The following is a 17,442-nucleotide window of genomic DNA, read 5'->3' on the forward strand; positions in this document are numbered from 1 at the left end:
AAACTGGAACATGGAAGGTTAACTTGCAAAACTTTCAGAAAAATAGTTGAAATCAAATTATTTTATGACTGCACCACAAAAGATGGTTTCAATGCAGCAGGGATACAGGATATCTAAATCTAGAAAGCCTTCTGCATTGTCTTGTAAGTGTTTTATTGTTTTATGTCTTCCAGCAGCTGGAAAGATCTGAGGGCTGTATATTTTTCACGGCTAGATGCTAAAGGTTGGCAATTTCTAGTAATGGGGGTTTAGCTTGGGAACTAAAGTTATATGACAAGAAGTGATGTCATCCTGCAAGCTAACCCAGCAGTAATATTTGAGATATTAATTTAAGAACTTTCTGAGAGAGACAGAGCATTTTGTATTTTGTCTTTGATCTGACAGCTTCAGCTGGAAGATCCACTTATCACATCTGTCTGGCTTTGCTCTGTAAGTAAGTTAACTAGGGTATAGTAATCCTTTTAGATTCAGTCAGGAATATAGCGAAGTATTGCTTAGATGCTTTCTGTATTTATTTGAGACTGTCCTGCAATGTTGTTTTAAGTATTTCCTGTGATTTTGAACTCTGATGTAACTGTGATTATTTACTGAGTATTTTCTTGTTATTTTATTATTTATTATTAAATATATTTAAACCTATCATTGTGGTTGATATTTGTGAGACATATTTAAGTTCTGAGAGTACTGGCATATTTATTTGGTGACACTGTGGGCCACTTCTAATAGCCTTGCTCTTTGTCAAACTACCATTTGTTTTGATAGTAATATTACACAGTAAGAATTGAAACCCTTTGTTAGGTCCTTAAAGTAGCTGATAAGGAGTGACTGGTGGCTGTAATAACTACCTTATAGTCTGGACAGAAGGGGACATAGCTAGTAAACCTGTGCCAGCCTTTCTCAGGTGTGTGTGTGTGTGTGTGTGTGTGTGTGTGTGTGTGTGTGTGTGTGTGTGTGTGTGTGTGTGTGTGTGTGTGTGTGTGTATAAATCAAACCTCAAAGAGTGCATGTTTCAGCTACTCAGGCAGGAACACGAAGCAATGGTTGGACAGAGAGGGTGCTGGAGGCCTTGGCTTGGTCACTCAGCTGAGATCTCAGCTCTATAGCTGTGCCAGTGGGGAGTATTATTAGGGATCTGGAGAAAGAGAGAGAAACCAGCCACATGCTGACTGTGGTCTCTGTGTGCTCTTAAGGGAAATTGCACTTGATGCAGAGAGCTGTGTCTGGAAATACTGTGTGTGTGTGTGTGTGTGTGTGTGTGTGTGTGTGTGTGTGTGTGTGTGTGTGTGTGTGTGTGTGTGTGTGTGTGTGTGTGTGTGTGTGTGTGTGTGTGTGTGTGTGTGTGTGTGTGTGTGTGTGTGTGTGTGTGTGTGTGTGTGTGTGTGTGTGTGTGTGTACCAGTCATCCTCCCAGTGTGTACGTCCCCCACTGTTTCCAGTGGTGAGGATTGAGGCTCCTTGATTGCTGGGCCAGTGGTAGGGCATCACACTCAGTACCTCAAAAAGCATGGGAAGGTAGTAAAAAGAACCTACAGACTTTGAAGGGCCTTTATTCATTTGTTAAACAGCTGAGTTTCTTGCATCAGAGAGTTTCTTATCTGGCATGACATGAAAAGACTGTTCATGTGACTTCCTCTAAATCACATGTTGTACAAATGATGACAAAAAAACTTACATAAAGAACAGCAGGATTAAGCATTATTACAGCTCACAGCTTTGATCCTCTGTGGTTTATTTATTTATACTTTTTTGACCAGGTTAAACCCACTAAACCAATGACTACTTTTCACAGAGACACCTGAACTGATATTCATATTGACTAGAGGAAATTTGGCCAAAGCAACAGGGAACTTCCCCTACTTTTCAATAAATGCAGAGGGATCTTTTACATCCAGTTGAGCTACCACCCAACTGACTCAGGCATGTATTGATAGTCATGGGTAAAATATATGGTCTACAGGGATATTTCTCCCTGCTTCTTCTTACCTTCCCCACAGTGATAAGGGAACTTTAAATGGTGTCTATATCATGTTATCGAAAGTTTACTTAATCGAATCAATAAAGGTCGAACTTTATTGATCGATTAAGTAAAACATCGAATAACGTAAAAAAAAAATTAAAAAAAAAAACTAAATGGCGACTAAACTAAACTCCGAGACCGCACTACATTGAGGTAAATGGAAATATCCCCTTACAAAGATTTCTGTTTACCTGCACGATGTTCTTCACTTTCGATATTGTCATACCGACAATAACAGACTCGATATTGTCAGCTTACGACAACGTGAAGTAGACCCCTTTAAATGTGCTGCATGAGAATTTGATGAAACTGCGCAGCATTTCTTTGGGGATTTGAATGGTGACAGATAATATTAAGGTGGCCAACAGCCGTGCCCTTGTAAAAAGTAATAGGGCTTGAAGGAGCGTGCTACCTTCAGATGGTTGAAAGGCTACAATTCCCAGTGCAGATTACTTAGCAAAGGGGCCTCAACATGGATTCACAAGAAAGAGATTTTATCAGTCTCACATTATACACATTTTCATCTAGATCACTCTAGATTTGGCAATGGAACTTACCAAACATAGTACATTTGTATTTTAATAACTCATTTGACTCAGTATTTCTCAAGAGGATGAAAGAAAAATTAAAGGAAGGACACAATGATAGTTGTAAAATAGTGAGGTGAGCAGAGAATTGCTTACATTGCAGAAGGTAGGGTATAACATGTAGGAAGTGGGACTGGAATTAACAAGCCAGAAAGCATGGAAATGCAAAATGAAAATATTGGCTCTCTTTTAGGATTTTAAACCAAGAGCTCCGTAATTCTTTGGTGTCATTGTCACTGTGCATTGCATTTTTCCTTAAAAGACCTTTTTCCTTCTAGCTAGGAAACCTGTAGTATGGTGATTAAGGTCAGATAAAATGCACAAATACAGAGAAAGCCTTCTGCTAAGGCACTGTTAAAGTTATGGCAGTGACAATGACACCAGTACAGAGTAATGCTGGAGGTCACAAGTTCAAATCCCAAACGAAGACTATCTGTATTTGTGTGTGTGAGTGTGTGCATCTGTGTGAGTGTGTGTGTGTGTGTGTGTGTGTGTGTGTGTGTGTGTGTGTGTGTGTGTGTGTGTGTGTGTGTGTGTATGTGTGAGTGTGTGTCTGTGAGTAATCAACCTAGAAGGCAGTCATTAAAGTGCCCAACTACATATCCAGCACATTTAATTTAGAATACTGTGTTCATTTCAGTGTCTCAACATGATGAAGGACATCATATTAATGAAATGTGTGCAAGTACTGTTTCCATGATGTTAAAAAATGTGGAACATGGAAGCATTAGGAAAGTCTCAGAGCACTGTAAATGTCCATGCTGGAGGAGATATAGGAAAAGAAATATATGGATTTATTGAATTGCCAAGGTAGGTATAGGTTGTATAAAAGTGAGGTTAGGAGGCAGTGAGGGAATGTGTGGACATGAATATTATATAAAATGAATTAGGACCAGTGATTAATAGTACTCTATAAAGATAATGGATGCCTACAATGTGTTACTAGAAGGGCTGAAACAGTGTAGAGCTACAGAAGGTGTAACAACACATGGAGGAGATGAACAGATGCATAACAAAGGAAAGAGACAATTGTATAGTACTAGTAACAATACATGGTAAGACTTGATTGACCTAAGACTTATTTTCTTAATCATATACAAATGCTTATGTACATGTTCCAGGTATGCAGTAGTACCACAGTGAGCATAGCTGGGTATCACTTTAGTTTCATGGTGAATCTTTTAACATGTTGTATAGTTTGATCTGCTGGGACAAATACTTGAGTCAGGAAATTCGTTTTATTTCCATGAGTCTGGTTGTCTGAGCACTGTATGACCGTAGTAAAACCCCATTGAATATAACTGCAAAATATCAGAGTGCTATGCCAAGAGTGCTAAGTAAGCATCTTGCCAAGGTATAGTATCTTTTGTTTTGTTTTGTTTTTTTGTTTGTTTGTTTGGTCAGCTATCTTTTCATATTCTCAGCCTCCCCTACATTTCAGTTTTATCTCCAGTGAAAAAGTCAGTCCACAGGATAAACCACTTGGTGGCTATAATCAGCTGTAGGCAGTGGTGACAGAAGGCACTAATGTCAACAGAAACTAGGCTGAAGATCTGTAAGTTTGCTGGAATTAAAACACAAGAGATCAGTGAAATACTCAGAGCTCTATTACCTCAAGACGAAGAGGAAGTATGTGGATTCAAAGGTAAATGTCAGCATCTCAAAACAGCATGTGTGAAGACTCGTAGAACAGATGTGTGGCTGAACCCAATATGGAAATAAGGTACATCAGGAAAGCTACTGGAAGAATGCAGAAGATAGGAAGTCATCAAAAAAGGAGTGCAGGAAAAAAGTCAGAGATAGAAATACTGGTTAGCTAAGAGAGAAGCTAAGAGAGCAGTGGTTATCCCCCAAGATGCGTAGCCCTTGGCAGAGAAAATATCATCATTATCATCACAAGGCATCAAGAGGCACTTCAACAGCTTGCGATAAGAGACTCCACACATGACACAAATAAGATATATTTGGTTGCAAGGCAAAGACAAAAGGATAAAGAAGATAGTCATCAGGCACCCTTTGTAAGGGATACCAGCAATGACCTGTTCACCAGTCCACAGGAAGGAATGCTTTTAGTAGCTTCTGAATGAAAAAAAAAAGATGTGCTATGCCTGACACAGCCTACAATAAAAGAAGAAGGTGAGTCCATCCTTGAAAAAGTAAGACTTGCTCTAAGGAAAATGACATCAGGGAGAGCAGTAGGCTCAGATAAGGTCATGGTAGGCATGATCAAAATATTGGGGGAGTTGGGGGAGAAATGGCTTCTGAGAAAATCATAGCAACATGGTAAGAAAGGTGCACTCCAGATGACTGCGGAATAAGTATTCTAGTACCGGTGTAGAAGAACAAAGCAGACATACACGACTGTGGACACTATAAAGGTATCTAACTCCTGTCACACTGCATGAAAGTGGAGAAGGTAACTGATAAATAAGCAGAGTTACAGAAAGTATGCAGCAGTTCGGATTCAGAAAAGGCTGCAGTACAACTGATCTGATGTTTGCAGTGAGACAGAAAAAGCATTTGTTGAATTAGTGCAGACTATGTACAAAGATCCAATGACACAAGGGCAAATAGTGGTCAGACTCTCAGGGTTCAGCTCCGAGCATACTGTGGGTCATAGAGTTGTGGACTACATTAGTAAGCAAGTTGGAGGTGATGGCTCAACAACTTTGCTGTATGCAGATGATGTGGCATTAGAAGCAGACTCTGAACAAGAACTTTAGCAAAAGATAGGAGAATGGAATTACAAAACCGAAGAGACATGGAAAGAAAATGAGTGAGTATAGACAAGACAATTGCCATACTAGCAAATGAGGGAATCAGGATACAATGACAATTGAGATAGAAGGGCAAATAGTGTAACAAGTTAACAGCTTCAAGTACCTGGAAGAGGTGACTGAGGAGAACGGAAATCGGAATGAGGAAGCCAGAGCTAGAATCAGAAGGTCTGCAGCCAACTGACCCAGTGTTGGGGTAATGTGTGACAGACGAATGGCAAAGAAGCTGAAAAGTAGGGGTTACAAATCAGTGGTGAGACCAGTTCTACTGTATGGTACAGAAACCTGAGCAGTAAAGGCAGAACAGTTGAAGAAGCTAGAGGTGATGGAAATAAAGTGCTTGTTGCCAATATGCACGCTGTGATGCAGACAAAGAAATGAGGACATCATAACAGAAGCCAAAGTAGTTCTAATTGCAGTAATTACAGGGGCCCAGGCCATCAGCAGGAGAGCAGAAGATGATTTGGTGAAGAAGAACAGGGAGAGACAGGAAGAAGGTAAGAGAAATAAGGATGTCCAGAAAACGAATGGATGGATTGCATGAGAGAAGACCTGTGACAGGCAGACATGATTGTTGAACAAATAGGAAGTGGCATTAAATCAACAGAGGTCATGAGAGTTGACACAACTCCTCAACCCTATGTAGAAAATGCAAAAAAAAAAAAAGGTAATTATTGATTAAAATAATGTTTCACTCAAAAGGGCCATAACATCAAAGGTGATAACCACAGATATGTCCCTTTGCTGGGTGAGTTTCATCACTCCAGACAGAAATACCTTATGCCCATCGGGCTATGAATGCCTCCATTACAGAATGAGAGGAATGGAAAAGTCAGGGCCATTGTATTGTTATCAGCTGAGATTTTGCTGTTAAACCTCCCTCCGTCTGACATGCTGAATAATGTCACCTATTTGAGAATGCAATGGTTTCATAAGGAGAATATGCCCACCTACGTGGTGACATGTATCTGCTTTGCCAACTTGCATACTGCAGTACCAAGTCTTGCCATGTTTCTGTATCACCACTAGTGTTTGTGAAATCAGACTTGTGTCACTAGCATGTAGACCATTCCTCTGCAGGAAGCAAGAAAGCAAGACCTCATCAATTCTTTTCTACCCACACCAGATCCAGCATGTGCCCAAGGTCACTTGAGTTGTTTTCAGGGTGTATCATTGTACATCAGTAGAGCTGTTATATCATGGTATGTTACTAAGTAAGTCTTTTGCCAGTTAGTTGCCAATCTAGTTCCTAGATATTGAAATTTATTAAAGCTGACAATGTGCTTTAGAAAGTTGACTGGTGTGATGAGCTATTTCAGAATGTTTGGGCTGTTATATCTACTTAAACTTTACTATTGTGGCTGCAGATAGGAAAGGACATAGTCAAAAGGTTAAGATCTGCTTCATTGGGATACAATCAATTGCAATATGTTAGTGCTGTCAGATGCTGAGAAATAACATGACTGCTGTTCAGGAGTTCCTTATTATAAACAGGAGGTATCCTAGAAGCTGTTTGTTCAATAGATGATCTCATGAAATAAATCCATTACCAAGTGGTGACTTGTAATTTCCACTGACAACTGCTCTAACAAGTTCACTTTTTAAACTCATGGTGAGCAACATGTAGATGTGAAAAGCTACACAGCATTTAACTTAAGAATATACATATTTCTTTTTTAGGTCAGAAATGGCAAAACTTCAGCTTCTTCCACAGAATTGTACAGAAAAGAAATCCAGAAATACAATGAAGTTAAACAGAAGCCATGTATCTCAACAACCAGGTCATAGATCTCCAAGTGATGATATGCAGACTGTGCCTGAGAATGGTATGGATGTTAACATTTTGTGTTTAGCCAGAAGAAAGGCACTGCTGTGCAAAGTATTACAAAACTACAGAAACAGCATATGCACACAGATGCACACATACACACTTGCTCACAAGCACATGTGCACATGGACATGCGTGAGTGCTCACTCACACACACGCACGCACACACACACACACACACACACACACACACACACACACACACACACACACACACACACACACACACACACAAACACACACACACACACACACACGCACACGCATGCAACCTCACAGGGGAATAAATGGTCCACTGACGACTCTAACCCCTATGAGGAATGAATGGCCTCGATAGTTACAGGGGGCCAATGGCTGGTAGGCAGAGGAGTTAAGAATAATATATATATATATATATATATATATATATATATATATATATATATATACATGTGTGTGTATGCATAATTATTTTTATATAAAAAATTAATAACCGCAATTTATTCCACAGAGATAAATAGTGGAATCAGTCCAAGATTCAAGTTTTAATTTCTTAAAATGTGTGGCATCAGCTCTCACCAACTTTAGTTCTCTCTTGCGGCAGTTTAAGTGCATGCTGAGCAAAAGATATGTTGTTTGGTCTAGCGTTATGCTGTGTTTGTTTTTCTAATGTGGGCTGATAACTACCCCCTTGGGAACATTTTTTGTTCTTTTCTATAGAGTACTGTTAGTGTGTTGTAGTAAAGTTAGTTGGGAATTTTCTGATATGCTGTCAGATGAAATGTATGCGTACTCAGAAAAAAAGTTTCTCTTTTGCCTGTAAAAGACCACATAAGACTCCCATATGCAGTATGCATAGCCGGCCTTAGGCATAGGCCAACTAGGTGGCCACCTAGCGTGCCGCTCTAACAGGGGCACTTTTCCAGTAATCTGGATGGTGCAGGTAGACCAGGATGGGAGCACAGGGTGGTGTTGGGGGGGGCACTGTGGACACCTTTTGCCTAGGGCACCAGTTGACTAAAGGCTGGTCATGGCAGTATGCATACTATTCAGGGCTGAATCATAACTTGTCTGCTTGTCCTATTGAGAAGGAGGTTTAGTAGTAATAACCAAACAAGCTATTATGTTTTCTGAACAGCAGCATCAGACTTTCAAACACACTCCATCCAGAAAAGAAAAAGAACAGCAAAAAAGGAGAACTGGGTGCCTGGTTCATAAGTCATAGGTACTTATTAGGTTATTGATCTGTGAGGATCTAAAGAAGCCTAGATTTGCATTCGTATGGCAGCCTTTAGCCCTTATATTGTGAAGAGAAGTTCAGAACAAGTATATCTATAACAAGTATATATATAACTCGCAGATATGCTCTGAGTTAGTGCAAAATATACTGAACATACTGATATTGCCAACATCCTGGCTGATAGATTCAGTGCAAACTTCACCTCCCTCTCACCTTCAAAAGGGCCCACAACAATACCAGAAAAGTGTAGTGTCCCAGAAATCACAGAAGCACAGGTGAAAACAGCCCTTTCAAAAGCCAAAAATACAGCATCAATGGGGCCAGATGGTGTCCCAGGCTGCATCTTGCATGAACTACAGAATGAACTAACCCCCCACCTAAACACGCTGTTCATCCTCAGCCTCTCCACAGGCTATGTGCCCATAGAATGGTGCACAGCAAAGGTTATTCCACTCCACAAAGGAGGGGCCACAACTGACCCTGGTAACTATCGCCCCATAAGCCTGACTAGCCTGGTCTGCAAGAATATGAAGCGCATCATCATGGAACTCATTAACAAAGACATTGGGAACCTCCAAACACTTGACCTGACCCAGTTCGGCTTTGTTAAGGGCAGATTATGCCTACTAAACCTGGATGACTTCTTTGAGACAGTCACCAAGGCCCTAGATGAGGGAAAGACGGTTCACACAGCCTACCTTGATCTCACCAAGGCGTTCGACACCATTCCTCACTCGGGTATTATAGAAAAACTCACCGGCCTGAACATAAACCCCTACGTCACAAGATGGGTTGCCAGCTGGCTTACAGACAGAACTTACACGGTAAGAATAGCGGGCTCCAGGTCTGACTCTAAACCAGACACAAGTGGTGTCCCGCAAGGCTTGGTTCTGGGACTCCTACTGTTCGGCATATATTTCTCAGAAGTACAGGCAAACACAGGAGGACTATGGCTAACCAAGTTCGCTGATGACTGCAAACTGGGAGCCATAACTGACTCTCCGGCTGACACAGACATCCTTCAAAAAGGCCTTACTGAGACAGACACCTGGTGTCAAAGTCATGGCCTCAAGCTAAATGCCAAAAAATGCATAGTCATCCCATTTGGGAAAAACAAAACACCCACAAATTACCACATAGACGGTAGCCCCCTTAATACAGAAGAGGTAATAAGAGATCTGGGGACCCAGGTAGATAGTAATCTCTCCTTTGACAATCTTATTGCCAAAGTAGTTAGGAAATCCTTCTATATGGCCCATCTAATTACTAAGGGGTTCACATCTAAAAATAAAGAGGTTATAGTGCCCCTCTACTCGTCACTCATTAGGCCCATCATAGAGTACAATGCCCCATTTGGGATGTACCTCACAAGACACTTCCAACAGCTGGAAAGACCACAAAAGCACCTCACCAAGAGGATTACTGGTCTCAAACATATGTTCTATGCAGCCCAACTGAAAAAACTCCAGCTGTACTCAGTGACATATCGCTTACTCAGAGGTGATCTCTGCCTGACTTACAAAGCCATGTCCAACTCAGAATTGATGGACATGCTCCACCTAAAGAAATCCAAGTCACTGTGAGCCACACGCTCTAGTGAGCTAAACCTCGCCACAACAATAAATAGAACATGCTGGAGGGATAGATTCCTGTCACAGAGACTCCCCGTGCTTTGGAACAAAATTCCTAACTACATTAGACAGAGCCCCTCACTAACACTCTTCAAGAGAAGCCTTGATGAGTGGATGGGTAACAGAAAATACACCCCTGGGATCACTTCATTGGCTCTGCTTGACAGAGGCTCAGTTAATTAATCATTGGGGCGGCAAAAGCCAACACACTCTGGCTAGGCTTAAAAATGCCCTTGGGAAGATAGCCTAGTACCTACCTATGAACCTATGAACTTATGTGTTGGGACATGTACTTGCCACCCCTACCCATGAGTGACATGGGTATTAAACCAGGGATGAATTTGTGGTTTCTCATCCATTCATCAAAATTACATTTGAATAGAGTAATGTGCTTTGAAGTGTTAGACAGTTCTATGGAAGAGGCATTCTCTGTGTGACATACCTATCCCTCCAACATGTTCTATTTACATTGCAAACAGACTGAGAGCCATTGAACCAGTGTTCATGCTGTCATTGAACTTGCAAATGTGAAATAAGTCTGACTTGATAGAGTCTGCTGAGATTCCTGTATATAATACAGATGTCAGCTCTTAGTAGCTCATGCGATACCAAGAAGAGAGGCAAGGCTCCAAGATGCTCTGCATAGCTTTTCTGATTCAGGCTATTTAATATTTGTTTTTTTGTGCAAAGCATTGTAGTCACTCCAGTTGTGACAAGTATTTGGACAATTGCATACAAATGGCCATTCTATTCAATGTTCGGCCTGTACAGTGGAGTTAATAAATCACCGGACCTGGACACCATACCTTTAGATATATAAATGTGCAATGAAAAAGGGCTTCCTTACAGTAGTGGATATATGGTAACAAAAGGACAGTTTGTTGTCAACAAAGGATATCAGATCACTGACTATGGAGTCAACTTTCAGTGGTGTGTTGTCAATGTGACAGTTACAAGGGAAGTCATGCTTGCTAAGGATATGATTATACATTTCTTGGCATTTAGTTTCAGTCCATGGTTTTGACATCAACTATTTGTTTGGGAAAGGCCCTCTTGGACAGTTTTGATGTCCACTGGGGAGTTTACAATGGCACCAGGTTTACATTAATCTGCAAAATTGGTCAACCATAAATATTTAACATTTGCTTTGAGCCCCAAGATCCTGGGTTCTATTTATGACCCAATTTGTTATCCATTGAGTTATAAGGTCTGGCTGTGTAATGCAGAGAGATGAGGCCTTTTCTGTGACACAGGTAATGGTGATTCAATTAGTGATTCCAGCACTAGAAAAGCTAGACAAAAAAGAAAACAAGCACAGCCCACTCCTTTAATGGAGGAAAATGACAGGTTAGTAGCACTTAGTGAGCACACTGGATGAACGTGATTTTTCCAGCAAATACTAGAGAAAGCAAAACCCGTTCTTGAAGACAGGTGCAGATATGCATACTAGCGACATCCTTTGCAAAACTGACTGACAATCAACATAAACAGTCCACTGCATGCCCCATACCTTATATAACTGAGTATGCACAGGGGGTAGAGATTTTAAAGGAAGCCCTCAACTCAATTTTGATGGCTATCTATATGATGGCCCCTATCTGCTGTCTCTTACCATTGATGATGTGTGAATGAGTGGTCCAACTGGCTGAGAAGGGACTGATGACTTGTATTCAGCAAGGATAAAGAAAGTAAAAAAAAAAAAAAAAAGACAAGAGAAGAGGCCTGTAAAGAGAAAGGCTGGTAGACTGTCAAGCTTTTCAGTACATCTTGGCCTTCCAAGGTCTGAGGGGGTCATCTCTATGGGCTGGGAGGCTGGCATAATGGTTAAGATGTTCACCTTACAGACACAAGGTGCAGGGTTTGATTCTCACAAGGGTAATTGGCTAGGCTTAAAATGGCCCACAAGGGCAGTTAGTCTAGTACTAACCTATGAACCTATGAATATTCTTTGCAGACCCTGGATCTGAAGCCTATTATTACCAAGGCCTTTAGCATTGCCCCTTTGGGGGTTGTCTTTCTTTTGGTACCACATGCATCCTGCTGAACAGAAAAAGGAATTATTTCTAAGTAACTGGATGTTGGATGCCAGGCATCTGAATTCAAAGAACATGTTATAGCTTCAGAAAGGAAGGGCAGCATTGCCACTTTATTAGTCAAAGAAAATGCCCATGTTTCTAAGGTGCATTTCTGGGATGCCCCACCACCACAAGCTTGCAAATACCCAGGGGCAAGCTCTTTGTCCAGGGCTCTTATGAACAGATGTCCACCATTTCAACACCCTTGCCATACTGCAGGCCACCAGCAACAACAACTTCACAACCTCAGCTGCAGGCTTGGTTTAATCTGGTACAAGAGTTATTCCATTTACATCAATGTCTGCAGTCTGACTTTGATCAGCAAGCTGCCTCTGCAGCTCCTTTTGTAAAAAGGAAGAGAGAGACCTCAGGAGAGAAAGTTAGACTCGTCTATTTCAGAAGGTGAGGAGGAAATGGACTGTAGATTCAATCTGTCCTTTCCTGAGTATGATGCACACACTGTAGATGCTCTGGCTTCATGGTCTAACCAGAGTACCTCTCATTTCAAAAAACTTTGACCTTAATGAGAGGTTCATTTTACCTGGCAAAGCAAAAAATTGTCAAAATCTCAAAAAAAAATATATGGACCTTCTGAGACTGGATCCTCCTACACCTGAAGGTTTAGAAGCCCTGCAGGGTAACTTTGAAGCAGCTGCTTTTGAATCAGAGTCCTAGCACCTTGTTTCCAAAACAGGTGACTGTTTTATAGCATCTAGGGCTCTAGGACTCTGGGAAGTTCCTTTAAAGTCCAATAGCAGATCAAGTTCTAGTGTACACTGGAGTCTGCTTTGGGAACTCAACTGGTTCGAAACACTGCTGTCTTTCCAGTGACCAGGAAAGCAGATCCCTTGATGCTTGATCACTCTGTGACAAAAGTATATATGGATTTATGTAATATGGTCAAAATGCCATATGACTGAATTTTAGAACACTGAAATGGCTTGTCATCCAAAAGCTGGTGTTTATTGGTATTGGCTATTTGTCCTTTCCCCACTGTGAAGTGATCTTAGAGTTGATATATTTAATATGCAGGGGATGTGGAGGTGGAGGCTTGCAAAAACACTGTTGTTTGTGTTGCTGGCTTTTAGAGGACAAGCCAGTTTGATGTTCCAGATTTTGATGTTTTAAAGTTCGATCATATGACATTTCGACCAGATGATATAAACCCATATATGTATACAGCGGATAAAAAAGTGTACACCCCCCCTGTTAAAATGCCAGGTTTTTGTGATATAAAAAAATGAGACCACAATAAATCATTTCAAAACTTTTCCCACCTCTAATGTGACCTATAACCTGTGCAATTCAATTGAAAAACAAACAAATCTGTTAGGGGAAAAAATATAAAAAAATTTAAAAAATGTACAATAAGCTGGTTGCATAAGTATGCACACTCATAAACTAATACTTTGTTGAAGCACCTTTTGATTTAATTACCTCATTCAGTCTTCTTGGGTACACACCTGCCTTCAATTAAAGAGACTCTGATTAACCTGAAATAAAGTTCAACTGTCCTAGTAGAATTCCATCTAATACACGAATAATCTAAAATCTTCAAAGTATACTGGATTACAAATCAGCCCTGTAGACTATTCCAAGCAGTTGCTCATCTTCCTCTGTTTAGTGATCACTGTCCAGTCCTTACTGTTTTCTCCACAAAATACTATAGTGCACCGAGGAAACTTTTTTAACATCATAAATTCAGAAAACGTAACAGTTTTTTCTTAACCGTTCTGTCTTATAATGACTGAATTCCAGTTGATTTCAGTACCCTGTGGTCCTTTTTTAATGTTACTGCTCTCTCCATGACATTGTTTTCTTAGTCACATACGAAAGGGAGTGCTATTGAATGCTCTGCAGGTAACACGTCATACTCAGTCATTGTTTAAACAATGTAGTAAAGCATGGTAGAGTAATTAACTCACAGGCTCTCAGACTGACTGGGAAGTTTAAGATATCCTCAAAAATGAATGCAAATCTCTGTACAGTAAGGATGAGTCAACAGTCCTGAAAAACCTAGAGTCATCAAAAATCCTGTGAATGTTTTGCAGAAAATCTTGTATGCAGGACTGATAAGCCCACTACCATCAGTTATCTGACAGATCACTCATCTTTCATCAACATACTCTTGGTATGTCTGTCCAGGCTTTATCTATCCTTTAACCTCCTCCAAAACTCCCAAGTACATTCCAGCACCTGCTAGTTATTTCACTTCTCACCCTTATTTCATCTAAAACATATAAAGATGTACTCCCTCCCTAGATCAGTCCAGTACCAGCTGACTGCATTCTATGCAACTATTACTGTTCACCCAGCTAATTTATATTTCTAATCTCTTTCTTGCCTCTTGAGTTATTTCTTCTTTAAGGAAATGTTTTATTATTGCTCCTGTTCTTAAAACATTCCTGTCTTCAGATAATATTCTTGTTGTCTGCACATACTTACAAACATATCATAGAAGAAGGCCTCTGGGCATTGTCTGTGTTGAGTTCAGAAATCCATTTTAGTCTCTGTGTCTTGATAGTTGGGCACCACTATAATTATATATCTACCTATATAACTGTACTGAGAGAGGTGACTGGCTATTGAGTATTTTTTCAGATATTTTGGCCTCTTCAACAAAGTTCTACAATGATCTATTCTGCATTAGTTGTATAGTGTTGTTGTAAAATCTGGCCCTACTCACCCCTTGAGAGATCAACTTCTCCTGTGCTAAAGATATGGTACTAACTAGATGTGGTTTCTGTACCATAGGATCATAGGAGGTTACTAGGCTAACGGCCTCAGGACCTGTACAAGCCTAGCCAAGTTCAACCCATGTTTCCAAGGTTGCCTGGTTCAAGCAGACACTAAAATCATTACCTATTACCCTTGTCCAAGAGGGACACAGGTGGAACCCTTAGGGTGAATTTCCAGTTACCGATCCAATAGTCCAAATTATGCTTAAATAGGGCCAATGAGCAGCTTTGTTTAACATGAATAGGAAGCTACTTCCAAAGGTGGGGCAACCTCTGTGAGACAAATCTGTCTCGCCAGCAATAATACTCCCAGCATTAGCTGTAAATTCTGTTAACTTTTGGCATAATAAAAGCACTCCAACTGGACAGTTGTCTTGACTTTCTAGGGTACTCGTCGAGACAATCCATGTCTCTAAATACTCAGATTTTACCCTGGGTCCACCTTTACCTCTTTCTAAACATACTGACATTGTGCAGAAGGAGGTTTCAAAATTCTGAAAGCATGCTGTAAAACTAGAACTACATTAAAGTGTACTATATCCATGTGAATTTCCATAGAACTAAGTAATGGTGAAGAGAAACATACAATTTGGAATGGAAAGTTAAAAGAACTTTTACCCAGTTTAAATATTTTCTGAAGTGTTAGCAGCCCTTAAAAGGTTACAAAATGTTTCCCCTTTATTAGCGTATTATTAAACTGGAATATTCTCTTTAACATTCCTACTATATTATTTTTTGTGTTTAATTTTTATTATCTTTTTTACTTCCCTTATTTTTAGCATTGAAGCTTTAATATATGAAAACAACAATATATTCAGATTCTGTTCCTAAAGTATCCCATACTTCTGTATGACCTTCTTCTCCTTGGGAAGGTAATAAGGATCTTATCAATGAATCCCTTTACCTTTCTATTAAAAGAATAGTCACTTCTGATATCCAACAACCAATTTACCCAGTGCGGTCTATCTTCTTTACGCACTTTGTAAACTTTTCCTGGTTTCCAGTTTATCTATTAATTTCATGTACAGGGTTAGATATTTCTGAGAGACTATATTTTTCACAAAATTTTTTCACACCAGAGAATACTTTTCAACAACTAATTGCTCCCAGTGATGCAAATTCTCATAGCATTTTAAACCTCTGGGCATAACCTCTGTCCACATGCCCAACTAGAGTCAGTGCTCATAATGAGAAACTGGTTGAAAAGTGGGGTAACATCCTTTTTAATATCAATCCATTTCATCCTTGAGTATCAATGTGAATAGTTTTATTGAAAGTAAAAAGGTCATACATTCAAACCAATTAGTAAAAACTACAAAAAAAAGTCAAGGTAGAGTTTTCACTGTGTGATACATTAACAGAGGTCCATGGAATATATGCAAATGACCCTAAAGGACATCAAGTGTTTCAAATATAAGGCTTCTTAATGTCCATGTTTTTTACATTTTCTTTTTAAGTCTATAGGGATACATTCGGATCAATAAAGCCAAACCCCACAAGCAGTGGACATGCATGTTTTGGCGTTCTTATGACCCCATCAGCACAGCATAAGTGAACTGTTTGGCAATACTTTAGAAACACATGATCGTTACACCCAGGTGATGTCCAGAACCCTTAAGGTAAGGTGTTCTTGATGTCCTTAAGGGGTCATTTGCATACATCCCATGGGCCTCTATTACAAGAGGTTTAAGGTATCACACAGTGAAAACTGTAGCTTGGATATGTTTTTCTTATAGTTTTTAATTAACTGGTTTGTTTGTGTGACCTATTACTATTTAGTCTGGATGTTACTTGGGATATTTTTCAGATACCTACATGTGTAAGAACTGTTACCCTTAGGCCAGAGAACTTTTCAGTGGTATTCACCAGAGAAATGCATCATATGTGGGAGAAGTCAACTTAAAATGTACTATGAGTAGGAAGAGCTACATATCAGACTGTTTTTCTCAATTTTAAACTCTGATCTTTACATGCTTTGGTGCATTTTTTCGCAGGTGAGTGACAGAGGTTTTGCCTTTTTCCTATCTATGTCTTGGATGGTTATATACAACTTGAAGCCCCTTTGGTTGCTGTTGTCTCCTTTCTTTCATCTCAACTATAATCAGAGCATCAAATAACCAAATGAGTTCAATTTCTTAACCAAAGGGTGACAGACAGTTGACTGAAAAGTGACAGCAATTCTGCCTTCGGGTCCAGTATTAACAGAACATGAACAGATTAGTGCCTCTTTAAAGAAGTGGATGGTCTGTGTTTTCCTTCATCCAGCTAGTATAGTTGTGATGTTGATGCTTTTTCCAATGTAAACATATAACACGAGAGTTTATGAATAAGCAAAGCATAAACAACAGCACTGAGCTGGAAATTCACACACATGCACATGTACCGGTAGCTGTGACTGTTACATAGGCCTAGTCAGGGCAAAGGTGGACATCTGAGCCCTGGCAAGATTCATTATTGACCAGTTATACACAGCCTGGTGGGCATTATTTAACTTTGAAAATTGTCTTCTTTAAGTTATTTTGTAAATAAAACTAAAAATAAAATTTAGAGTGTCTGTAGCAATGTGATATG

At 39.9% G+C, this 17,442-nt stretch overlaps 1 protein-coding gene across 1 annotated transcript in view; it reads left to right on the forward strand.

The window, feature by feature from the left end:
- EFCC1 (EF-hand and coiled-coil domain containing 1) overlaps nt 1-17,442 on the forward strand; it is a 489,947-nt gene that overhangs the window by 366,347 nt on the left and 106,158 nt on the right. Inside the window, exon 3 of the mRNA XM_044078086.1 lies at nt 7,061-7,206. Coding sequence (XP_043934021.1) covers nt 7,061-7,206 — 146 coding nt within the window. The remainder of the gene's footprint in view (nt 1-7,060; nt 7,207-17,442) is intronic.

This window comes from Protopterus annectens, chromosome 7.part0 (assembly GCF_019279795.1).
Source record: "Protopterus annectens isolate FY-2018-M chromosome 7.part0, PAN1.0, whole genome shotgun sequence".
NCBI classification, from domain to species: Eukaryota; Metazoa; Chordata; order Ceratodontiformes; family Protopteridae; genus Protopterus; species Protopterus annectens.